This window comes from Python bivittatus, unplaced genomic scaffold (genome assembly GCF_059951505.1).
Source record: "Python bivittatus isolate LINGU-HERP-01145 unplaced genomic scaffold, Pbiv_v1 ctg000610_np1212, whole genome shotgun sequence".
Lineage (NCBI taxonomy): Eukaryota > Metazoa > Chordata > Lepidosauria > Squamata > Pythonidae > Python > Python bivittatus.
The window spans coordinates 59,846,914-59,874,900 of NW_028277088.1; the positions used below are offsets into that span (position 1 = coordinate 59,846,914).

Consider the following 27,987-nt stretch of genomic DNA (forward strand, 5'->3'; position numbering starts at 1 on the left):
ATAACTGTTGTTTTTCCAACTCTGTTTGAAGATCCCATTCTAATACTTCAAATTTGTTGGAAGTGGGAGGGAGATTGATTTTACTTACATCCCCCTTTCATGCAAAGTGATCTTCAATTCTTGGCTGTTTAGCAGACTTCAGTGGAGGAAGGGAACCCAGGCTAACACCATGCTGCTTCTTTCTTTTTCCCTTATCTATCAAATTCCACGGAAAGTCCTTTATCTGTGTATTTGTCTTCACTGTCGTCTCATCGAAACAATATTACTTGAGTTAAAAATAAGTCCAATAAAAATAAGTCCAATAAAATATTAAAAAGCTATTAAAATGATTAGACTGGCAGGAGCTACAAAAAACATGTGCTATCCCGTTGATGGCTCAACTCCTCCCCCTCAGAGGAGCAACTATTCTATCTGTCTGTCTATCTATCACCTTCCATCTACTCAAGGAACTCTAATAACTAACTTATTCATTCATTCATTCATTCATTCATTCATTCACTCACTCACTCACTCACTCACTCACTCACTCACTCATTTTAGGAGCTACCCAATTCCAGATGACTCTGAGGAGCTATTATCTGGAGGAAGGTCTATTTGACCCATTTGTTCTTTCTTCTGACAAATGAAGTTGTTAACATGAGAGGACAAGAATTTTTTGGATCTCTGATTCTTGGCACAGTTAGATTCCCAGCAGATGTTAGGATAATTGAAATTCTTCATTACAGATAGTCCTTGGATTATGACAGCAATTGGGACCAGAATTTCTGTTGCTAAGCAATGTGGTGATGAAGTGCAATGACATGTGACTGCATCACTTACTGACAGCAAACCTGGCAGTCCCTGTTGTCATCATTAAGTGAGGATGGTGGGTCATTAAGCGAGGATCTCACATGACCATGACTTGCAACTTCCTACTGGCTTCCAACAAGCAAAGTCAGTGGGGAAGCCAGCAGAAGTTGCAAGTCCCAGTCATGATGAGCCCTTCCTTAGGCAGCTTGCAAGCAGGCCGGTGTAATGGTATGTGGGAAAGACCCGGGGAGACGGGGTGAAGAGTTGCTGCCTAGGGAATGATCAGATAAGAGACAGCATAGCCCGCAGCTGGATAGTGGGCAGGGCCAGCCAGCAGGATGGTGAGTGCTATGGAGTGCGGGGGAGCAGTGGGGTGGGCACTGTGGCATGAGTGCAGGCAGCTGGGTGCTGTGGCTCTGTGTGAGTGCAGCCAGGTGGGCAGCTGCCTGCCTACTCAGGACCTGAACTCACCCTGCCACCCAGGGGTTCCTTAGGAGAAAAAGCAGCAGGAGTGGGTGCAACTTATGGGAGTGACTTACGATCTCTCCTGCTGGCTTCCCCACTGACTTTGCTTATGGGAAGTCAGGAGGGAAGATCACAAATGGCGATCATGTGACCAGTGTCAGATTCATCGGCACTGCATGGCCAACACCGCTATTCAGTTTCACCGCCCCTAGTCAGTTTCAGTGCCTCAGGCTCAGGCAGCAGAAAAGAGGAAGTAGGGCAAACCGCAAGTTAATTGCTGGCAGGTGGCGGCAACTGACTCAGGGCAGGAGCGGATACTTTGTAACAAAGCCAGCTTCCCTCAAACTCGGAAGCACAGCAATTCAGTAGCAATCTGCAAAGCAATCAAGGAGCCCCGGCTTGGCCCACAGAAGAAAAGCCCAACAAATGCAACAATCACACACACAAAGGGCAGCAATCAGGGAGACAAAGAAACTCGGCTGAATCTGCCATTAAGGCAAGGGGAAGAACACCGCTGATGAATTGAGTAACCCAGGGAACCGGGTAAAGGGCGGGAATGAGGGGTAACTCCTGGTCAAGGGGGGAACCCTATAAAACTGCTGTATGTAACCGCGCCAAGACAATCCTGGCTTTGTCTGTAACCGCTATGTGTTACACCTGAGTAAATTGCTTTCGTACCAGCCTGTGTCTCACAGAGTCTTTTATTCAGCGCTAAATGCAGAGATCATTACACATAGGACACTGCAACCATCAAAAGTGTGAATCAGTTGCCAAGAGCTCAAATTGTGTTCACATAACCGTGGGGACACTGTGACAGCCACAACTTTGCAGACTGATTGTAAATCCCCCTCATTCAGCGCTGATGTAACTTTGAATGGTCACTGAGCGAGTGGTTGTAACTTGAGAATTACCTGTATCAATATCACATGCCACTTTGAAGTGATGCAGAAAGACCTCATGTGTATCTCCTGCCTAATCTAGGTCTACAATACACTCCCATAACAGCCCTTTTATTCTTACTCAAATAATTTCAACAGGATTTCCATGCTCTGATTCCTGAATTCCTTCACAAGTATATTTTTTCCTTATGTATAGTAAAACACATCCTTCCTCTTGAGTCTATTCCTTGTGAATAAACTCTAGCCTTCCAGTGTTCTGTGCCAATCATGAGTATCATCCCATCACGCTTTAGCAATACCTATCACATCATATTTGTTTTCCTGAGTTAGGATCTCTAGTTCTGTTTATTTCCCATACTCCATGCTTTGATGCAGAAACATCTAAGGTTTTGAGTATCACCTCGCTGGGGTAGTATCATAAAAACCTGACTCCCCATCCCATCCCCCTATTTTTCATTTTATATTCTGCTTTTTTATTTTTATTCTTTAATACAATCTTTATTATTTTTGGAACAAAACAAACATTAATCTTAAAGAAAAAATTGAAAAAAATTAAAAGTACAAACTAAAAATACAAACTGAAAAAAGAAAAAAAGGAAAAAATCTCTTATATTTTATACTTGTTAATAGTCATTGGTTTACTAATGAATTCACTACTCTAATATAAACGATACAAGATATTATTGTAAAATATCACAAAATCTCTGCCATAGTAACAAATATTGCTGTATCCTTTAATTAGTAGAGAATATTGCCTTTTCCAAAACAGATAAATCACACATTTCTAGCAGCTGTCACTTGACATATGGAATATAACTTTTCAAATTTCTTACTATAATTCTTTTTGCTACCCCGCCCCCCCACCCGGCCCATGCTTGATACAACCACAATTCCTGATAAACAGATTCCAAAGATCCATATCATATGAGTCAGTGAGCCCTCAAATTTTTTACACCTCCAGCATAGGAAGTCTGATGTCTATTCTTTCAAATACATTGTTTGGGGAGTCCAATCACCCTAAATACAATTGTTTTGACGAATCAACCTTAATCTCAAATCTGTAGATAACATTTTACATTTTTAAGGATATGAAGCCACTCATGTGGCTTTATCAGAAATTCTAGTTCTTTAGTCCATGTTTGAAATGTCCTAGAAATGACCACTCTAAAAATATTATTCAGCTTTTGACAGAGATATGTTATAGGCTTTCTTTCTGTCACAGATTCCATCAAGTAAGAAAGCAACTTAGGTGCCTTTGAGGCAGCCAAAGCATCTGGTCCATATTTATCTGTTTGGTCTAGTGGTTAAGGCATCAGGCTAGAAACCAGGAGACTATGCATTCTAGTCCCGACTTAGGCATGAAAGCCAGCTGGGTGACTTTGGGCCAGTCACGCTCTCTCAGCCCAACTCATCTCACAGGGTTGTTGTTGTGGGGGAAATAGGGGGAAGTAGGAGTATTAGGTATGTTTGCTGTCTTGAGTTATTTATAAAAAACAATAAGGCGGGATAAAAAATCTAAAAAAAAATGCTTAAGCTGAAGATACCTCCACTGTTGTAAACTGGGAAGACCAAATTCAATTGAAGTTGAGAAAAATCCTTAAAATAGTCATTACATAGTACTAATTTAAAGTCATGATCCCAGCTTCTGCCCAAGCTTTCCAATATAATAATTTACCACCAATTTTCAAAGTAGAATTTTTTCCCAAGAGTTAGATATTCATGAGTCTCATTATCAAAACTTAATTTACATCCCAATATGGCCCAAAGACTTCTCACTACTCATGCTCCTGGAAATAAAACATGTTTTTTGCTGTATGTTTTCTAAGCACTTGCCATGATTGCAAAGGCAATAGATAATAACTTTCTAGCTTAGCCCATAAGGGATACTTTTCAATTATATTTTCATTCCACTAACGGATGGCTGATAAATTATTGACCCAATGGTATTTTTGCAAGTCAGAAAGATTAAAATCACCTTCATCAAATGGTAATTTCAATTTACCTAAGGAAAACTTTGGTGGTCCTCTATCCCAAATAAATTTCCTAAACAACTTATCAATGAAAAGGAAATAGTTAATACTAGACAACCATTGGGTCATTGTTTCAGAGATATTTCCTTACCTAAACAGAGAAACAGAACGACCAAGGGCAAAAAAGCAGTGGGAGTGGGAGTGACTTGCAACTTGCTGCCAGCTTCCCCACTGACTTTGCTTGTGGGAAGCTAGCAGGAAGCATAAGAAATCTTCCTTCCTTCCTTCCCTCCCTCCCCTCCTCTCTCCCTCCTCTCTCCCTCCCTCCATTTCCACATGTAATATAGGCTTGTGCCATTTGCCCTCCCATCATGACCCTCAGGAGAACCCCGGTGAAGCCTCCTCCTCCTTCTCCTCAGCTCACCCATGGAATTGCGTGCCACTTTGCTGGGGGCAGGTGGAACAAAGGGAGCCGCGGACCATGAGGTAAACTGCACCCCCTCCCCATTCTGGTGTGTCCCCAAGGGCCCCCTTCCTCAAGGGAGGAAGAGGGCTCATCTGTCAACCACTGGCACACCCCCAGCCAGCCCTACCTCACCAACAGGCTTCCAAGTTGCTCCCTCATCTTTCCCTCAACACCCACAGTCATTAAGAGATTTCAAACTTCTGCCTCATTTCCAAATCAGCCAATCACCACTCATGCATCAGGCCTTGCCACCAGCCGACTGGTGCAGGGGAAAGAGGGAGGCGGGAAAGAGGTTGGGGATATGCCCATGATGACCACGTGACCTGGGCTGAGCATGGCAGTGCAGCAGCATAACAGTGCTGAAGCAGCCACAAATTTCCCAACTTTCAATCCCATGGGAGTAATGGGTTCTGGATTTTGGATGCATTCTGTAAGTTAGCCCTTTTGGTTCAAAAATTGTTGCCCTATGACACACCATTTCACCGAGTTGAAGGTTACAGACATGAGAGTTTTAGTGGCATATTGTGATGGAATGGTTTGGTGAAGGCCGCACTTGGGAAGATAAGCATTTCCTTAGCCCCCAGAATGAGCATGGGAAGGTGAAGAGGATGAGACTGGCACCACCCTAAGGAATTCGCAGTGTTTGCTTGCTGCCTTGGGAAGTTTAGTTTCAGTTTGGCGAGATTCTGTCTTGTAGGTGGAAGCTAATAATGGGTATAGAACTATATCTGTACTGTCTCATGGAGTTCTTTGGGCTGAACCTAACACATATAGATTATATATATGTATATATACAGTCAGGTCCAGAAATATTGGGACATCGACACAATTCTAACATCGTTGGCTCTGTACACCACCACAATGGATTTGGAATGAAACAAACACAATGTGCCTTAACTGCAGACTGTCAGCTTTAATTTGAGGGTATGTACATCCAACTCAGGTGAACGGTGTAGGAATTACAACAGTTTGCATATGTGCCTCCCACTTGTTAAGGGACCAAAAGTAATGGGACAATTGGCTTCTCAGCTGTTCCATGGCCAGGTGCGTGATATCCCCTCAGTACCCCAATTACAATGTGCAGATAAAAGGCCCAGAGTTCATTTCAAGTGTGCTATTTGCATTTGGAATCTGTTGCTGTCAACTCTCAAGATGAGATCCAAAGAGCTGTCACTATCAGTGAAGCAAGCCATCAGCAGGCTGAAGAAACAAAACAAACCCATCAGAGAGATAGCAAGAACATTAGGCGTGGCCAAAACAACTGTTTGGAACATTCTCAAAAAGAAGGAACGCACCGGTGAGCTCAGCAACACCAAAAGACCCGGGAGACAACGGAAAACAACTGTGGTGGATGACCGAAGAATCCTTTCCCTGGTGAAGAAAACACCCTTCACAACAGTTGGCCAGATCAAGAACACTCTCCAGGAGGTAGGTGTTATGTGTGTCAAAGTCAACAATCAAAAGAAGACTTCACCAGAGTGAATACAGAGGGTTCACCCTCTGATGAGGGTGTAACCATTGGTGAGCCTCAAAAACAGGAAGGCCAGATTAGAGTTTGCCAAACAACATCTAAAAAAGCCTTCACAGTTCTGGAACAACATCCTATGGACAGATGAGAGCAAGATCAACTTGTACCAGAGTGATGGGAAGAGAAGAGTATGGAGAAGGAAAGGAACTGCTCATGATCCTAAGCATACCACCTCATCAGTGAAGCATGGTGGTGGTAGTGTCATGGTGTGGGCATGTATGGCTGCCAATGGAACTGGTTCTCTTGTATTTATTGATGAGGTGACTGCTGACAAAAGCAGCAGGATGAATCCTGCAGTGTTTCGGGCAATATTATCTGCTCACATTCAGCCAAATGCTGCAGAACTCATTGGACGGCGCTGCACAGTACAGATGGACAATGACCCAAAGCATACTGCAAAAGCAACCAAAGAGTTTTTGAAGGGACAGAAGTGGAATGTTATGCAATGGCCAAGTCAATCACCTGACCTGAATCCCATTGAGCATGCATTTCACTTGCTGATGACAAAACTGAAGGGAAAATGCCCCAAGAACAAGCAGGAACTGAAGACAGTTGCAGTAGAGGCCTGGCAGAGCATCACCAGGGATGAAACCCAGCGTCTGGTGATGTCTATGCGTTCCAGGCTTCAGGCTGTGATTGACTGCAACGGATTTGCAACCAAGTATTAAAAAGGGAAAGTTTGATTTATGATTATTATTCTGTCCCATTACTTTTGGTCCCTTAACAAGTGGGAGGCACATATGCAAACTGTTGTAATTCCTACACCGTTCACCTGAGTTGGATGTACATACCCTCAAATTAAAGCTGACAGTCTGCAGTTAATGCACATTGTGTTTGTTTCATTCCAAATCCATTGTGGTGGTGTATAGAGCCAAAGATGTTAGAATTGTGTCGATGTCCCAATATTTCTGGACCTGACTGTATGTGTGTGTATATATATGTGTGTGTATGTGTGTGTGTGTGTGTGTGTGAGAGAGAGAGAGAGAGAGAGAGAATGGTATATTAAACCCCAAATATTTGATATAACCAGTGGAGAACACAAAACCCATCTCTTTACATAACTGTACTGATAACTTAGAGCCCAGGGGAAGTAAACAAGATCTATCCCAATTTATTTTATAACCAAAATACTTTCCAAAATACTGCACCACCTTTATAAAGTTAGCAAACAAATAGAATACTGGTCCAAAATTGCCAAAATATCATCAGCATACAGAAATAATTTATATTCACACCCTGCCATTGTAATACCCTTAACATCTAAAGATTGCCTTATCATGGTACCTAAAGGTTCAAGAATCAAATTAAATAGCAAGGGAGAAAATGGGCAACCCTGCCATATACCACATTGTAACTGGAAAGAATCTGAAATCTTCAATTTGTTGTAACTCTGGCACAAGGTTGTAGATAATAAATCTCAATCCACTGGGAAAACTCCAGTGGAAAATCATATCTAATCATCACTTGCTTTAAAAATTTAATCCAAACCAAATCAAAAGCTTTTCCTGCATATAAAGATAGTAATACTGCAGAGTCTTTTGATCCTTGGCGATATCCATTATATCAATTAGTGATCACAAATTATCTGTTATCTGACGATTTTTGATAAACCTAGTCTGGGAGGGATGAACTATATCTAGTAAGACCCTCTACAAGCATCTAGCCAGTATGGTAGTTAAAATCTTGATATCCACATTAATGAAATAGGTCTATACCTGGCACAAAATTTAGGATCCTTACTTGGTTTTAAAATCAAACTAATATATGCTTCTTAGAATGATGATGGCAGTTTACCATCCTGAAAAGATTGATTATATACCTCCACAAGTATAGGAGCCAACTGACCTGTAAATGCCTTATATCATTCCACTAAAAAGCCATCTGGGCCAGGAGCTTTTCCATCTTCCTATAATGGAATAGAACCTAATAGCTCCTGGAATTGACAAACATGCTTTCAGCATATCAATATTATTTAACAATAACAGTTGAAAGTGGTGACTCAGCAATTGATCAGTCTCATGATGGTCCCTCTTCTTATCCAAACTATAAACAGACATATAAAAAAGTAAAAACTGATTATTAATAGTAGCAGAATCAGAAACAGTCCAGCTATTCTCAGTAACTATTTCAGAAATTAAGCTCGGCTGATTTTGTTGCTTCAAATGATGTGCCAGCAACTTACCAAATCTTTCACCAGATTCCCAATACTTTAATTTTAATCTACTCAATGAAAATTGAGCACTGGACCCTATCCAACAAGATGCAGTTCAGTGGAGAGAAAAGTGAAGTCCTGCACTTAGGCAGGAAAAAACAGATGTGCAGGTACATGATAGGCAGTACCTGACTCAACAGCAGTGCCTATGGGAGGGATCTAAGTGACCACTTAAGTATGAGTCAGGAGTGCATTGCAGCTGCCAAAAAAGCCAACATAATCCTGGGCTGCATCAACAGAGGGATAGTATCAAGATCAAGGGAAGCGATAGTACCGCTCTACATCACACTGGTGAGGCCACATTTGGAATACTGCATCCAGTTCTGGTCACCACAATACAAAAAGATGCTGAGGCCCTAGAAAGAGTGCAGAGAAGAGCAACAAAGATGATAAAGGGTCTGGAGGCTAAATCCTATGAAGAACAGCTAAAGGAACTAGGTATGTTTAGCTTAATGAAGAGAAGACTGAGGGGAGACTTGATAGCAGTCCTCCAATACTTGAAGGGCTGCCACAGGGAAGAGAGTATTGATTTATTCTCAGTAGCACCTGAGGGTAGGACAAGAAGCAATGGGTGGAAGTTTGTCAGAGGGAGATCCAACCTGAAAATAAGGAGGAATTTCCTGACAGAACTATTAAGCAGTGGAACAGCTTGCCTCCCAGAGTTATGGTTGCTCCATTGCTGGAGGTTTTCAAGAAAAGATTGGACAACCATTTGACCAAGATGGTATGAGGACTCCTACCTTGGGCAGGGAGTTGCACTAGAAGTCCTCAAAGGTCCCTTCCAACCCTAAGATTCTATGAATGCTATCTTCTCAGCATAGAAATCCCCTAAGTATAACTTTATAAGCCATATAAGCCATAAAACACTTTATAAGCCTGCCCTGTGAGTTCTTTTGCATAATCTAAGAGTCTTTCTTTGACCAAAGTTTCTAACTGTTGAGGCCTATGATTTTTTTCTTCTTTCCTTAGAAGCATAGGCCACTATATAATCTTGTACATAAGCCTAAAAGAATTCCATACATTCTGAATAATGGATGAATTACAATTAATATAAAAAAATTGTGAAGTTAGTTGTCCAATAAAACATAAAAATCCCTCCTTTTATAATAAACAAGTATTAAAATACCACCTTCTATAGGCTGGCTTAAGCTTTCTAAATGGAAGGGTTAAAGTAATAGGAGCATGATCTGATATAGTAATAGGATGAATAGAAGAGTCTAGGATATATTCCATTAAATGATGTGAAATAAAAAAATAATCCATAAAAAATAATTATATAACTATAAGAAGTAAATGAGTCATTCCTAATGAGGGGATGGAGTGAACGCCATACATATATCAATTGAAACTTTTGTTTATAAGCCTGGAATACATTTCAATTTTGATTATAAGTATACTTGTTATAATCCTGACCATTTCTACATCCAACAAAAAGATTTCGATCACCCTCTACAATCAGTCAAATATTACATCACATATTCTTGCCATGCATCTATGATATAATTCTAGATCCTTTTTATAGGCCCATTTTAGTGGCTATGTGGAAGATCATTGTTATTTCTAGGAGTTTAGGTGACATAGTTTGACTTCTGCACATATTTATGTTTATGGCTTCATGTAGGAAAAAAAGAAATAATGCAAAATGTAAATTGATTGCATCGATAACAGCTGAAAGGCAAAATAAGGTTTGCCTGAAATTTTAGAAGATATTGTAATTTTGTGTAACTTTTCCACCTTACCTAGCTTGTAAATTCCTCACCATTGGTTCATACATCACTGATGGATACTTAGGAGGCTGGAGGAGGGAACCAGTTTGTAGTGGTTTTCTCACCTCCCTAAGTCCAAAACCAACAGCTTGAGACATGATGCCTTTAAGACAGGGTTTCTCCCACTTTTACTAGAACAGCCATTTGGTATTTTTGTTTAGTTTTATGAGATAAAGATCTTGGGATGTTTTGGAGCAAATTTACCCTGAGTTTCCTAAAAATTAAAGAATAATTAAATTGTTGTCTATGGGTTTCAGCACCCTTGACATAAAGAAAGTGAGGTAAAGAAAGAAAGTGAAGTTGCAGGTATTTCTGCTTGTGGTAGTGATCAGAAGAGATCAGGAAAGTAAAGTGTTGGCAGGACAAATGTTAAGGACAAAAAGCTGAAAGTATTTGAAGCAGAGAGAGAGAGAGAGAGATCTAATTCAGTGTGTGCATTTGGAACTCCTTGCCATTGCAAAAAGAGTGGCAGGTATTGTTAAATGTGTGTACTAAGTATTTTCCTTCCTCTCTTTTCTTCTGAAGCCAAAGAAAGGAAGGGTTACCAATTTTTTTGTAGAGAGCCAGTTTGGTATAGTGGTTAAGGCACCAGGCTAGAGACTGTGAAACTGTGAGTTCTAGTCCTGCCTTGTTGCACAACATATAGTAGCAGTTTGCAAAGCAGCAAACCTCAACTGCTCCACCAACTTAGGATGAGAATAGGGACATGTAACTGTCTTTGAGTACATGGAAACATCCCTCTCCTACAGAATGAAGGGGTCGCCAAAGTCCACCTGGGGAGATAACTAAAATTAGGGCTATTACCCCAGGGGACCAGAGGCTGCATATTAAATTAGATATTTATTGGACAAGCAAAATAATAATAATAATAATAACAACAACAACAGCAGCAGCAGCAGCAGCTTTAGACGACACAAAAGCTGAGTATACCCTTGTGCATGAAGATCCAGCAAAATTTCAGGGACCCACAGCTTACATTGACGGCTCTGAGGAACCCCTGAAGATAATGTTTTCTAATCCATTAAACTTGGATGGGTGGGGAGAGGCTTGCTTCCTACTCTAGTGTAAAAGTGATTATAGTCAATGGGTTGGAGTTTAAAGCCCTTTATCAGAATAATTATTTGAATTTTAAGTGTTTTTTGTAAATGTTACTGTTAGGAAAAGATGATTGCTCTTCTTCAGGAGATCTAGACAGTTTTCAAGAAGCAATTGTTTAGGACTTATTGCTTATTTGTTGCACTGCCCCCAAGAGAGCTTTGTATTTTAGTTTTTTACCAGCAATCTGACCCATCTTGCAACAGGAGTCCAGTATTAGCTCTAGGAGGAGAGAAAGAAAAAAAAAGGGGGGGGGTGGCTTCATGTGTTTTAGCTTTTAAAGTCTACATGGATTATAAAGGAAAGTTTATTGGATTTCATTTGTCCCTCAACATGGCACATGATGAATTTAAAAAAAGGAAAAAATATATATTTAGAACAATGTTTGATAGAACCTCCATGGACTGGTATGGTCTATCTGAATGTTTTGGGTGGTTTGTTGTTGTTTTTTTTACAACTTTTGGCTATGGGAGCAGCCCAAACACTGAATAAACTCCTATGCTAATGCATAGATTTTTTTCTTCCCAGCTTTGCAAGTTTTGATTTCTGGGAAATTATTGGGAAATTAAATGGTATTAAAGTTCTTTGCAACTGAATTGTATAATGTTGTTTTTACCTAAACAGGAAATGCAATGGACTGTTTAACTTTTGCCTCAAGGTTGCTTGCATTCAGCCATACCTGTCAGGGTATGGGGGCATACATTGTTGTGATTGTGCTAATCTTTGATTATTTAATTTTTACAGTAGAAGTATTTAACGGACCTGCAAACACACTTGCATACTTGAGGGTGGGCACTTAATCCTAATGAAATCCAAGGACCAGACACTGATGAAAAATTTTAGGAGTCCTATGGTCAGGCAGAACACAGGTTTTGCCTCACACCATGGTTGACAAGGTACAGCATTTTCCCCTTCCCTGGATGGTGAAGGAGCTACAGCAATTTTGAGGAATGCTAGGGTCCTCCCACACTTGGCACAAACACTTCAGCCCTTGTACAAGCTCATAAATAAAGGGGTGGGATTGGAAGGAACATGCTTTCAGTCAAGAAAAACTTTTAGAATTGGCAGTGGGAGTCCCGGAATACAGATGCACATGGGGTCTGTGGCAAACTGACTAAAAGCAATTGCTGGCAGTTTGCTACAAACCACAACATGTGGAGGGAAACAACCCAGTCACAGATAAAACAGCCACCCAATAAAGCATGGATAAATAACTCCAAAGTAAAATGGAAAGCTTATTTACAACAGAAAAGTGTGCTAAATTTATCACCATTAAGCATTGAACAAATGGTAATTTGGGGGCCAATCACATTCCTGGAAGAAGTTAATAATGAGCCCATTCTTCCAACAGCCCCTCTAGAAAACATTAAATGGTTGGGGGAGGCAGTTGGTAAACTAAGCAACTGCATTAGGGGATTTTTGCCCCCCTCTTTGCAAATGATTTGAATGTCCCCTAAAGCCTCCACTTTGGCTTTAATGTACTCATGCTTATTAGGGGCACTCAAAAGCAATTGGGCTAGATCTGTGTATTTGTAGATTTGTGGTCATAGCTGCACCAAAAGTTGATGGCTGGATTGTCCCCAGGTCTAGTTTGGCTATAAAGGGAATCCAGGTGTTAAGCAGTGTATAATAGACCCAGAGTACAGAGGAGAACTTTAAGTTGTCCTATGTAATGGAGAGGACAGCAGTGTGTCTATTGAGAGAAGGGATTGAATTGCCCAGCTAATTCTAGGAAAAACTATGATTTCCCAGTAAAAGAAATAAATGGGCCAGAAGATAATACCTTGAAGGGTTCGGGTGGATTTACATCTACAGGAAAGAAAGTCTGGTACAGAAAACCAGATGGCAAGCTAGCAAAGGCAGAAGTGCTGGCAATAAACCTGTTATTGTTTCTGTTTTTCATTTCCTAGATAAGCATCTTTTTTGAGCCTGCCATGTATTTCAGGTTGCAGTAGATCATTGGGATCACAACAACATCTAACGTAAGTATGCCTCAATAAATGATCTAATATAAATAAATTATAATTGTTGGATTTGTTCTGCTTTACCAGTACATGGGCATGGTGGATTTCTATTGTATATAGAGTCTTTATTAAGGTATGATTATTAGTAGAACTTTTTAGAAAAGAGTTGAAAAGGAAGTATATTTCTTTATCTTATTTAACCAATGATAAATTTTTTTATGATCGTGATAAGGATTTTTATGACAGAAAGAATAGATGGCAAAAAAGCAGTGTTTTTGGAAACTGAAACTATGGGCTATCTTTAACACTCTTTGTTGGAATGGGACATATGATGATTAAAGCTAATGAATTTTAACATTTATTTTAGAGTCCTTGAATGCTACCACTGATATCCTAGTAGCAGTAAATCGGGGCCCTTGATGTGCTAAGAGCTGCTCAAGGAAGAACATGTGCCATTAAGCAAGAATGCTATTTGTTCATCCTCCATCCACAGTTTAAGAAAGCAGAGCAATGCCATTGTATACCCAGAAGTTGCTGGGAAAACTTAATAAAGTCTTTTTAGCGTGGGGAGTGTGATAGAAAAAGTTTTGGTGTTTCTTTGTATGGTTATTATATATCCACTTTTATTATATACATGCATATATTTTTTTGTACTCAGTTACGTAGTAAGCAAACATATACAGTCAGGTCCAGAAATATTGGGACATCGACACAATTCTAACATCCTTGGCTCTATACACCACCACAATGGATTTGGAATGAAACAAACACAATGTGCCTTAACTGCAGACTGTCAGCTTTAATTTGAGGGTATGTACATCCACCCCTTCATGGATCACTGCCTTGTCGTGGCGAAGGGGCTTGCGTAACTCAGTGAAGCCATGAGCTATACTGTGCAGGGCCACCCAAGACGGACAGGTCACGACAGAGAGTTCTGACAAAATGTGGTCCACTGGAGAAGGAAATGGCAACCCACTCCAGTATCCTTGCCAAGAAAACCCCACGGACAATGTTAAAAGGCTAAAAGATATGATGCCGGAAGATGAGCCCCTCAGGTCGGAAGGTGTCCAATATGCTACTGGGGAAGAGCGGAGGGCATTTCCAAGTAGCTCCAGAAAGAGTGAAGTGGCTGGGCCAAAGCCGAAAGGACGTTCAGCTGTGGATGTATCTGGAAGCGAAAAGAAGGTCCGATGCTGTAAAGAACAATATTGTATAGGTACCTGGAATGTAAGATCTATGAACCAAGGCAAGCTGGATGTGGTCAAACATGAGATGACAAGATTGAACGTCGACATCTTGGGAATCAGCGAACTGAAATGGACGGGAATGGGTGAATTTAATTCGGGTGACCATTATATCTACTACTGTGGGCAAGAAACCCTTAGAAGAAATGGAGTTGCACTCATAGTGAATAAGAGAGTGGGAAAGGCAGTAATGGGGTACAACCTCAAAAACGACAGAATGATCTCAGTGCGTATCCAAGGCAAACCATTCAATATCACAGTCATCCAAGTCTATGCCCCAACCACTGATGCTGAAGAAGCTGAAGTTGACCGCTTCTATGAAGACCTACAACACCTTCTAGAACTAGCACCAAAAAGATGTCCTTTTCATCATAGGGGATTGGAATGCTAAAGTAGGAAGTCAAGGAGTAATCGGAATAACAGGCAAATTTGGCCTTGGAGTACAAAATGAAGCAGGGCAAAGGCTAATAGAGTTCTGTCAAGAGAACAAGCTAGTCATAGCAAACACTCTTTTCCAACAACACAAGAGACAACTCTACACATGGACATCACCAGATGGTCAATACCGAAACCAGATTGATTATATACTTTGCAGCCAAAGATGGAGAAGCTCTATACAGACAGCAAAAACAAGACCAGGAGCTGACTGTGGCTCAGATCATGAGCTTCTTACTGCAAAATTTAGGCTTAAATTGAAGAATGTAGGGAAAACCACTAGACCACTCAGGTATGACTTAGATCATATTCCTTGTGAGTACACAGTGAAGGTGATGAATAGATTTAGAGGATTAGATTTGGTAGACAGAGTGCCTGAAGAACTATGGACGGAGGTCCGTAACATTGTACAGGAGGCAGCAACTAAAACCATCCCAAAGAAAAAGAAATGCAAGAAAGCAAAATGGCTGTCTGATGAGGCTTTACAAATAGCTGTGGAAAGAAGGAATGCGAAAAGCAAGGGTGAAAGGGAAAGATATAAGCAACTGAATGCAGATTTCCAGAGAATAGCCAGGAGAGATAAGAAGGCCTTCTTAAATGAACAATGCAAAGAAATTGAGGAAAACAATAGAATGGGGAAGACTAGAGATCTCTACAAGAAAATTGGAGATATGAAAGGAACGTTTAGTGCAAAGATGGGCATGATAAAGGACAAAAAAGGCAGGGACCTAACAGAAGCAGAAGAGATTAAGAAGAGGTGGCAAGAATACACAGAAGAACTATACAAGAAAGATCTTAATGTCCCTGATGTCCACGCTGGTGTGATCACTGACCTTGAGCCAGACATCCTAGAGAGTGAAGTCAAGTGGGCCTTAGGAAGCATTGCTAACAACAAAGCTAGTGGAGATGACAGTATTCCAGCTGAGTTATTTAAAATACTAAAAGATGATGGTGTTAAAGTGCTGCACTCAATATGCCAGCAAGTTTGGAAAATGCAACAGTGGCCACGGGATTGGAAAAGGTCAGTTTACGTTCCAATTCCAAAGAAGGGCAACGCCAAAGAATGCTCAAACTATCGCACAATTGCACTCATTTCACATGCTAGCAAGGTTATGCTCAAAATCCTACAAGCTAGGCTTCAGCAATACATGAACCGAGAACTACCGGATGTACAAGCTGGGTTTCGAAGAGGCAGAGGAACTAGAGATCAAATCGCCAACATTCGCTGGATCATGGAGAAAGCACGAGAGTTCCAGAAAAATATCTACTTCTGCTTCATTGACTATGCAAAAGCCTTTGATTGTGTGGATCACAACAAACTGTGGCAAATTCTTAAAGAGATGGGAATACCAGACCACCTTACCTGTCTCCTGAGAAATCTGTATGCGGGCCAAGAAGCAACAGTTAGAACCGGTCATGGAACAACCGATTGGTTCAAAATAGGGAAAGGTGTACGACAAGGCTGTATACTGTCACCCTGCTTATTTAACCTATATGCAGAGTACATCATGAGAAATGCCAGGCTGGAAGAATCACAAGCCGGAATTAAGATTGCAGGGAGAATCATCAACAACCTCAGATATGCGGACGATACCACCCTAATGGCAGAAAGTGAAGAACTAAAGAGCCTCTTGATGAGGGTGAAAGAGGAGAGTGCAAAAGCTGGCTTGAAACTCAACATTAAAAAAACTAAAGATCATGGCATCTGGACCCATCAATTCCTGGCAAATAGAAGGGGTAGAAATGGAAGCAGTAACAGACTTCATTTATTTGGGCTCCAAGATCACTGCAGACGGAGACTGCAGCCATGAAATTAAAAGACGCTTGCTCCTTGGGAGGAAAGCTATGGCAAGCCTGGATAGCATATTAAAAAGCAGAGACGTCACCTTGCCGACAAAGATCCGCATAGTCAAAGCTATGGTTTTTCCAGTAGTAATGTATGGCTGTGAGAGCTGGACCATAAAAAAGGCCGAGCGCCGAAGAATTGATGCCTTTGAACTGTGGTGCTGGAGAAGACTCTTGAGACTCTTGAGAGTCCCCTGGACTGCTAGGAGGTCAAACCAGTCAATCTTAAAGGAAATCAACCCTGATTGCTCATTGGAAGGATCGATAATGAAGCTCAAGCTCAGATATTTTGGCCACCTAATGCGAAGATAAAAGGCCCAGAGTTCATTTCAAGTGTGCTATTTGCATTTGGAATCTGTTGCTGTCAACTCTCAAGATGAGATCCAAAGAGCTGTCACTATCAGTGAAGCAAGCCATCAGCAGGCTGAAGAAACAAAACAAACCCATCAGAGAGATAGCAAGAACATTAGGCGTGGCCAAAACAACTGTTTGGAACATTCTCAAAAAGAAGGAACGCACCGGTGAGCTCAGCAACACCAAAAGACCCGGGAGACAACGGAAAACAACTGTGGTGGATGACCGAAGAATTCGTTCCCTGGTGAAGAAAACACCCTTCACAACAGTTGGCCAGATCAAGAACACTCTCCAGGAGGTAGGTGTTATGTGTGTCAAAGTCAACAATCAAAAGAAGACTTCACCAGAGTGAATACAGAGGGTTCACCACAAGATGTAAACCATTGGTGAGCCTCAAAAACAGGAAGGCCAGATTAGAGTTTGCCAAACAACACCTAAAAAGCCTTCACAGTTCTGGAACAACATCCTATGGACAGATGAGAGCAAGATCAACTTGTACCAGAGTGATGGGAAGAGAAGAGTATGGAGAAGGAAAGGAACTGCTCATGATCCTAAGCATACCACCTCATCAGTGAAGCATGGTGGTGGTAGTGTCATGGTGTGGGCATGTATGGCTGCCAATGGAACTGGTTCTCTTGTATTTATTGATGAGGTGACTGCTGACAAAAGCAGCAGGATGAATCCTGCAGTGTTTCGGGCAATATTATCTGCTCACATTCAGCCAAATGCTGCAGAACTCATTGGATGGCGCTTCACAGTACAGATGGACAATGACCCAAAGCATACTGCAAAAGCAACCAAAGAGTTTTTGAAGGGACAGAAGTGGAATGTTATGCAATGGCCAAGTCAATCACCTGACCTGAATCCCATTGAGCATGCATTTCACTTGCTGAAAACAAAACTGAAGGGAAAATGCCCCAAGAACAAGCAGGAACTGAAGACAGTTGCAGTAGAGGCCTGGCAAAGCATCACCAGGGATGAAACCCAGCGTCTGGTGATGTCTATGCATTCCAGGCTTCAGGCTGTGATTGACTGCAATGGATTTGCAACCAAGTATTAAAAAGGGAAAGTTTGATTTATGATTATTATTCTGTCCCATTACTTTTGGTCCCTTAACAAGTGGGAGGCACATATGCAAACTGTTGTAATTCCTACACTGTTCACCTGAGTTGGATGTACATACCCTCAAATTAAAGCTGACAGTCTGCAGTTAACGCACATTGTGTTTGTTTCATTCCAAATCCATTGTGGTGGTGTATAGAGCCAAAGATGTTAGAATTGTGTCGATGTCCCAATATTTCTGGACCTGACTGTACATACAACGTATGCTTTCCATGATGACAAAGTGTACTTTAATGCAGTTAGGGAATATTATGAAATTAGAACGTGACGCTCAAGGTTGGTCTAATGGAGAAGTTAATAAATGAAAAGATATGATTATATAAAATGATATATATAAATTGAGAATGGATCAGAGTAACCTGATTTGAAAAGCAATATCCAGTGTTAAAATTTTAAGTTATAGCCATAATAAAAGGAGCAACTATAGTTGCCTATCCTTATCTTCCACTCCCTGATATAATCACTAATCATTTGTGGATACCTCACTTTAATTCATGCTTAGCCACAGAGGAATACTTTTTTATGACCGCCTGATGTGAACAATGGGGCTTTCACAAATGACTTTGCCCAATCCATACTATTCCATTTGAACCATGTGCTTATAATTTTAGCAGTGCTACATGTACATGGATTCAATGAAATAATGCTCCTAGAATCATTAATATGAGGACAGCCTTCTTTGCCATTGCCCCTGCCCTTTGGAATATTCTCCCCCCAGAAGTGCGGCAGGCCCCCACCCTCCCAGCTTTCCGGAAAGGATTAAAGACCTGGCTCTGCCAGCTTGTGGCAGCTTAAGAATTTCACCCAATCCTGGGGGTGACTGGTGCCTTGATGATATTCTCCAAGCTACCTGCCAATGTAGCATCTATTCTTGGATGATATTTATTTTGTATTTATTCAACACCATTTTATATTGTATTTTTAATTGATTTTAACTTCTTTGTAAACTGACCAGAGTAGCTTTTTTAACAAGATGGGCGGTGACAAATTTGATAAATAAAGGTAGGGGATGTGTCTGTCAATAGACTTAATTTATTGGGAAGATGGAAGTTTATCTCACCCACCTGTTAGAGAATGTTGATGTAATGTATCCCAAATTTGCACTTCCACTGGATATTATATAGCAATCGAATATGAAACAAAAACTTTAGGTTGAGAAGCTAAAGAATGGAACTTTACACTTCTCTTGGGACTGAATATCAGCTCAATAGCTCAATTAATATGGAAAAGTAATTGAGTTCAATCCCAATTGCAAGCCCTATTTAAAAATGATAACGGAATTATATTAAAAATTAGGCATGAACATGCTGAATTAGAGTTACTCAAGAGATTGAGGGTTTAACCACTCATTGGTGCAATTTTTTCAGGATGGAGCCCAATTGTGATCAACATTTTAAATTTAGCATGGCATCCAGTTATTTTTGTAATAGCCATTCTTATTTTGTTAATATTGATATGTGTTCTGTATATTAAAGTTAAACAATTGTATGCAAATGTGCAATTTATTACTTGGAGATTTGAACTGTAAGTGTGAAGGGAAATCAAAATACGTCAAGGGGTGGAGTGTAGTAGCAGTGTGGAAGACCATTGTTATTTTCAGGAGTTTAGGTGACATAGTTTGATTTCGTCTGCGCATATTAAGAAAACTCACTTTGAATCATAATGTTTAGCTGGCTTGTTTTTCACTTTTATTTAGAAGTGGGGGGGGGGAGCAAAACCCTTGGGATTGTTTAGTTAAGCACTAGCTTATCTATATAGTTCCCAGGCTCTGGAATCTTTTGATGAGCAGGTATAACATCTGGTCAAGGTCACTTTCAAAGCCACTGACTCCAAAACAGAGTCATGAGACTGCACTGCCAGATTTTGATAAAAAGCCCTGGTGTTGCCCTGGAATTTGGAGCATGGACACAGGCCTTGGGACTAAGTGCTTGGTTTATTGGGAAGATGGAAGTTCATCTCACCCACCTGTTAGAGAATGTTGATGTACAGTAAGTCTCTCCACTGTCACCTTATTGTAGCTCCTGATAATAGGGGAAGAGTTTTATCATCTCGCTTGGTATGTTATGGTTTTATACTATACTTATGTATTTCTGTTTAATGCTATATGCTAATTCTTATATTCCTGTTTAAATCTGTTTGCTAGAGTTAACAATAAAGTTTAAAATCTCCTTACCTACTGGTGTGTTCATTGACTCTGGATCTAAAAGAACTAAAATAACCAACTGCCTGGACACCTGATCACTGCCTTGACAACTGCAAAACACCCATAAAAATTCAAATATCCTCAATTTAATAATAATAAAATGCCCATGTGAATCAATATATATTTGCGCTGTTACTACAGTAATCTCTATCCTGATTAACAGCATAAATCCAGCTGCATTAGAACTTTATCCACTAATGTAAGAGAAGCCTGATGATCCAATTTGACAAAAAAAATATTTCATTTCTAATGAGATTCTTGCAGAAACATAATCTCAGCTTTATGTCTTATTACTTTAAATATCTTTGTATTTTAATAATATTTTGCATCCCTTTCACATTTCAACTCAGTATCCTCAGTATCCATTCCCACTCAGAATCCTCAGGATTCTCAACCCAAGCATTTAAAAGGATCAATTATAATATACTTACTTATAGAATCTGTAACAAACAAACCTTCTTTAAAAGCACTGAATATTAAACTTACTAACTCCTCTTGAAACTTAGTAATTTCTGTTTTCATTGTTTTCTTCTCATAATAACTTCATGTTGTAATCCAAAGTAGTACAGATAGTTCTTGTTTAGTGACCACAATTGGGACCAGCAACTCAGTCACTAAGTGATGTGGTCACTAAGTGGAACATCACTTAATCACAAGCGTGCTTATGATTTTACTTCAGCTTTCCTTTTTTCCCACTCCCCCGCCCTTTGGAATGCTCACTCCAGCACTGGGATAATTAAGCAAGAAAGGAATTAATGTTTGTATTTACATTCATTGGAGAGGAAGGGATTACAAGAGAATAAGCAGGCACACAATGGGGAATACACATCAAAAGAAATGTACTGATGCCAGCTGTTTGCCTAGCGCAGTCACGGTTGAAGCCCCAAACCACTGAGGAAGGAAACAAAAGATGAAGGTGTGAAATTGATTAGAGTCACAGGCAGAAGCTAAGTAAGATCACAGAGCTGAGCTTGTTAACTTGCGGTTAGCACCTTTTAGGAAAGTGCTGTGGAGAAAAGTAGCTGAGGAAGAGATAGCTTGTTTAGGCAATCTCTCCATTCTGCAAGGGGAAAAAGAAAAAAAACCAGGTCAGGCACAGGACAACTCATATGGACTGACTGTAATGGTGAACACCTCACTGAGAGAGACACTGCAAAAGTCATAAATGCGGGTTGCAAAGTTACTTTTTCATCATCATAACTTTGAACAGTTGCTGCCTGAGTCAGCTGCTAAACGAGATCTACCTGTAATATTTTTATCCAGTAAGGCAATGTCTGTATGAACATTAGCCATCTCAGAAAATAATTTACCATGATTACCCTCCACACAAGTACACACTGTTAAACCATCCCTGGTGAGACTGGCAAAGTGCCTGTCAAATGCTCCCAGATTTTGTAAGATGCATCTGTTTCTTCCCAGGAATCATTTGTGAAGGTATCATAGGCCACTGTCTAAGAATCCAAAGTCTTCTTGGCAACACCATTTGTGCAGCAAGTTGGTGACTTGCCAAGAGTTTAAAAGATGTCATCCCATGCAATATATAGCAACAAATTCTGCAAGTAAGGGAATCACTGTCAAAAGTACACTATATTCCCAGTTCATACAGGTTATCTGTTGAGACATTATGGTTGGTGGCAAGAGTAACAGAACTGCATTCTTCCTGGGTCTCTCCACAAAATGAATAAGGTTGTTTCAGTCTCAAAGCCAGGCCAGAGGCCTGAGATCAGTTTTGAAAATCAGTTTTTTCAAGAATATTTGCAGCTGGACAACTATCATTCTGTTAAGTATATAGGCACTAATGATAACTGTCCATGCATCTGGGTCCAGAACAGATTTTTCCACAGAGCACTACAATTGCCTCTCTTAGGACAAAAAAGGCACCATCGTCTCGTGAATTCAATGTAGTTTGGGCTCATTCAGCCAATTTTAGCCCTAGCCCCCATAATAAACAGAAATCAAGACAGCAGGTAATCAGTATTATAGCTATAAGCAACTTGCCCACTTCCAGCAACAACTTAACATTATCTTACAAAACTGGAATAGATTATCTGTGGACACTGCACCTGAAACCATCATAAATCTGGCATTTGCCCAAATAATTTTACTGGTCACCAGACAATGCAGATACTTGTCAGCAAACTTGTCAGCAAATTGGTCAGCAAACCTGTCATAGCAGGCTATTGGGGCTGCAGACAAAGCAGATACTTCAGGCAGGTGTCTCCTTCTCCAATAAATAAAAAGAGAAGATAAAACAGAAATTTATTTTATTTATGATTTTGATGCATACTGTATATAGACTTCTGAATCTCTGAGAATGAGATGGGAGGCTTAGGAATTGGAGAAAGACAATTATCTCTCAGCAGCATCGAAGAAAATATTTTTTAAGTTAGCCAGATTCAGAATTAAAGAAAAATACTCTTTAAAAGCTTTAGCAACCATACCTTTTCCAACTTACATACATTTCAAATACAATATAGTCTAAAAAATACTGAGTGAACCTTTCTTACCTGTTATTAAAATTAGTGCAGAAAGTAAGATTTCTACAGCCCAACTGACAAGGTTCACGTACATCTGCTAAGCAAGTCAACATGGAAACTTCAACTGGATTATATTCACAAAAACGATCAAATTCTTGCCAGCTTTGTGTATTGCCCCAGCTGCTTGTATAAAGTTTAGTGCATACATCTCTGAAAGAAAAAAGAAATACAAATACATGCAAAAGAGAATAAAAATGAAATCTTCCATAAGTTTAGATGTTCTTTAGCATATAGTTCATAAGATCTTACCCCAAACATAGAGCGGAAAACATATAATGGCTGCAGGAAGCTATGGAGTTTTAATCATGTCCAAAGCATTATTGATATAATTACCCAAAAGAGGTTGCCAATAACCTTTTGAATGCTTATTGAAATTAAGTTTCACTGAGCATATCAAGTCTTACCTGTGAATGCTTAGGGCCATACCTAGAACCATACTATTTTCTTCTTATGACTTGAAGTATTATACTCTGTTTCTTCCTAAATTATATTACTGAATACAGCTGATGATGTTTTAAATATTACTTTATCTCCTTGTCAAAACAAAAACAGACTGTGCTTCACAATTGCCTGACAGGTCATATTATCCAGACAGCAAACTCAGAAGCTAGGTATCAAATTAGAGAAGAGTTGCCTGCTCCTGTCTCATATTCCAGAGATAGTGCATTTTGGGTACAGCAGTGTCATATGGACTACTTTAAGTTGGACTAATACTTAAGTGACCCTTGCTATCCTGCATGGAAACACTATGAGACACAAATCAGAAGAGGGGGGAAAAAGCTGAAATTGGTGAATGTACCACTAGAAAGCTGCAACTAATTCAAAAGGAACAAATCAAATAGAAAGGATGGGGATATTAAACTGTTTGGTTAAGGATAAAAGGAGAAAGAAACAAAAATGATGCAGCCATGGGAGTTTATTATACCTTGGCTGGGCAGAAAGATTGATATGACACCTGTCTTCAGGATATTACTAGTCTTTCAAAGAGGCATGGAATAGTGGTAATGGGAGATTTCAATTATTGTGGCTTCTGTTGGGAATCTAACTCTGCAAAGAGTTAGAGGTCCAACAAATTCTTCTCCTTTCTTGTTAAGAATCTCATCTGTCAGGAGATGGATGAAAGAACTGTATTTCCAGCTTTAGAGACACCTACATCATCATCATCATTATTATTAATTTTTTATTGCTTTTAAAGTATTAACAGAAAAAGAAAAAGGAACAAAACACAAAAATAGTTATGACAGAAATACATACATTGTCAAAGAAAAAACCCCAAATACCAAGTGCTTTAAAAAAAGAGGCAAGAAAAGAAAATTACAACAGAAAAAAGAGGAAAAAGAAACACAATATACTATATCATTATAAGAATAAACCATTACAATTCTATATATACTTATCTAATACAAATATTCAAATTTGTATATATTTATTTCTAATACACTAATATAACTATCATGCTTTTTTTTTAACCTACTGTATTTTATATAAATGAGTCCCATATTTCATTATACTTGTCCATCAAAGTCTATGTCTATAGGCAATCCACTCATTAGTGACTAGTGTAATCAGGTCTTCAATCTATTGAGTAAATGGGGCCATACATTTATCTTTCCAATGCTTCAATATCAGTTTTTTGGCCATAATAAAGGAACAAAGAATCCATTTATATTGTCCAGTTATCAAATTCCATGTACTAGGTATGTAATTCAAGAGAATATTGTCCTCTGGAAATTTTACCTTTTGTCAGAGTCATATTTATATAGTCCACTACTTTCTTCCAAAACAGGACATATAGGACATTGTAAAAATATGTGTTTTAAAGAAGCATTATCCTTATTACATCTCCAACAAAATGTTGTCTTAGACAATTCTTTTCTATACAAACATAGTGAAGTCCAATAAATTCTAAATATTATTTTTTGTTGTATAAGTCGTAGTTGAAGGTCCACTGACACTCTTGCTATAGAAGTTAAGACACCCTTCCGTTGTCTAGGCAATATAGGGGCCTCTAATTCTTTATTCCACTTATTTCTTAGCATCTGCATATCAAATTGATTTATTGATAACAAATATCTATAAAAACTTATAGTAGGTTTTTTAGTTTTAAAAAATTTAACAAGCTGTTCTAGTATCTCAGATGTTTCAGAAGCTGAAAATGCTGAGGGTCCAAACAGTGTTGTTAACAAATATTGTAACTGCAAATATTCCCATTGGGTTACATCTGATAGATGATATTTATCTCTTAACACAGCATATGTTAAAAATTCATTTTCGTCATCTATCAATTGGTCCAAAGTCAATATCCCTGCTTTCATCCAATTTTCCACATCACCATCTTTTCCCCAATTTTTAAAGTTGGGTTTCCCCATAAAGTCAAGCTAACATGGAAAAGGAATTAGACATTACATTCCATAGCTTTCTAACTGACGTAATTGTTTCCAGAGATACTAGAGTTCTAATAGATTTAGACCCTAATACTGTCCATCCAACATGTATATTCCAATGTTGCCCAAATTGGAAAGAACACCAATTGTTAGCTTCCAGTATTTGATACTTGACAATAGATAAGCTTGATGATATAGCTCCAGATTCGGAAAACTGAATCCTCCATTAGTTGGTAATTGCATTTCTGCAAAGATATTCTCGGAATTGAAGAACCCCATAGAAATTTTCTAAACAAATAATTTATTTTCTGAAAATATTTTCCAGATATATAAACTGAAATTCCTATTCTGTATTTTTCATTTACAAGAAGAGAGATGAAACCACAGTGCCATCCCACTTGGGAAGTCGTCAATTTCTTTGCTTTTACTTTTTATTTTTTTTCAGGGTTCTTTTCAATCTCTTTAATAATGTTATTTGCTTGTCTTTATTTTTTTGCACAATCATGTTTTTCTATTTTTCTTTTAAGTATAGATTATATATATATGTAATAGAAAGGTATTTGAATGCTTAATTGTGTCTTTATGGAGTTTTACTTCTGTGAGCTATACTAGAAAGCATGATAAATATTTAAACATAGACAAATTTATTATTAGATATTTGTTAAGTGATACAGGTCATAAATGAATTGGTCCTGGAAGAATATTGATTAGTGGACCAAAATAAAATTAATGGATGAAGTTAGTCTTAAAAGGGTTGCGAGAATCTAAGAAATCTTAGCATATTTAAAACTGTTAAAGGCAAATACTGCTTATCTATCAGAAACTCATCTAGCGGAACAGGATACATTTCTATTAATGTTGGATTGGGTGGGTCAGATTTACTTCGATGAAAGCTAAAGGCGTGGCCATTTTGGTTCAAAAAGGATTTTCAATTTATGTACAACAGGTTATTACTGATGTAAATAGGCATTATTTAATTTTATGTGCTAAAATAGGAGGGACTGTAATAGCTATGGTTAATGTTTATGGACCTAATTTAGATTATCCTATTATGTTTTATGAATATTTTCACCACTTGAATGAGTGCATTTATGACAAAGTGGTAATAGGAGAAGATTTTAATGAAATATTGGAATCTGAGCTTGATAAAAATACACCAGCACGGAAAAAATAATCATTAACAAGGGAAACGATTAAGATTTATATGGAAGAACTGAATTTAATAAACCCTTGGTGTTTGATGTATCCAACTAAAAGAGAATATACATATTATTCAAATGTACACCAGAATTTCTTTAGGCTTGATTATTTTTTAATATCATCGACTTTATATCACCAAACTCAAGAATGTAATATTGATGTTTGTTATGTATCAGACCATAGTGCAATACTTTGAATTGTTCATTTCAGAAACCAAAGTATTGAGAAATTGGTATTTCAATGTCTCCTTATTGAATGATTTTGTACAACAAATGTGGGTAGAGACTTTGCAATACTGTGATTTGAATTTAGAAACATCAAGTGCCCAAATTTTTGAAAGGATAGCACATAAATCATATATCCGAGGTTGAATTATTGCTTATCCATAATATAAGAATAATATTAAAAGTAGCAATGGAGGCGAATATATGTAGCTCAGGGTTGAACTGTGGAGCCCTGGGGGTTCTCTGAGCTTGGTTAACCAAGCTCAGAGAACCCCAAGGACTCCACAAGATTAAAAGTAAAAGGGAAAATAATTTGAAAGAGTAATTGAAGCATTTATGGGCACAAATGGTTAGATGCCCATCTACTACTTTGTTCAGAGAAATACAGGAGACTTCCAGTGGCTGGCCTGGTGGTTTGACTGTCTTCAAGCTTGGAGACAGCCCCTCAGCTGTTTTTTTAGCACCCAGAGGGAATGTGGGATGCTTTAAATCCCTCTGGATGAAGGAGGAAACTTGAAATCAACCTATGTGTTCGCCGGATGGCTGCTCCTCATGAGTAAATCACAAGAACTGAGGTTTTTGCGAGGAACCCATGAGTGGAGCGGGTGGGAGGAGAGGATTACAACTTTGTTCAAAGCTGAGTAGCAGCCTGTTTAATGGACACTAATAGTGACCGACCCCCATTTCTAATGCACATTTTAAATGCAAATTATTCTTTGCTTTAAAAGAGGCTTCTTCTTACACCAGATAAGTATTCCTCTTGTCACTTTTCATTTTGGGGGGGGGGGGGGATTGAAAATTAAGAAAGATTGGTAGAATTAAAATAGTATTTTTTGGATTATTCACAAAAAGCTGATATTAAAGTGGCAGAAGAAAGTTAACAATGGGGAAAAGGGGTGATTTTAGTTTTTTTAAGGTTTTTTTTTATAGTTTATTTTGTCAAGAATCTGCTTTGCAAAATCAGAGTTACTTTAACAGGAATCCACTTCTTCATGAGAAAGATTTTTTGTTTAATGTAAACAATCAGGCAATTGGCTGGGATTATATTTCAAAGAGAAATTATAATCAGTTTGGTTTATTTTTTGCTTAGTTTAGCTTTTCCTTAATAGAGACACCTCCTGGCAATTGCCTGTAATTTCCCTTTTTAACCATTTTTTTTAAAAAGTGGACTTTAGCTCAGTAGAGACACCAGTTGACTACTGTTTGTAATTACATTTTAAAGTCAAGGAATTATCGCATTTTTTAATCTTTCTTTTTCTTTTTGGGAGGTTTTTCCCCCTTCCTT

The 27,987-nt window shown here is 38.9% G+C and overlaps 1 protein-coding gene across 4 annotated transcripts in view; it reads right to left on the reverse strand.

The window, feature by feature from the left end:
• The window catches only part of RECK (reversion inducing cysteine rich protein with kazal motifs), a 156,188-nt gene that overhangs the window by 67,080 nt on the left and 61,121 nt on the right, over nt 1–27,987 (reverse strand). For all 4 annotated transcript variants that reach the window (XM_088150155.1, XM_088150154.1, XM_088150153.1 and 1 more), the window contains one exon: nt 22,865–23,044. In XM_088150155.1, coding sequence (XP_088006281.1) covers nt 22,865–23,044 — 180 coding nt within the window. The remainder of the gene's footprint in view (nt 1–22,864; nt 23,045–27,987) is intronic.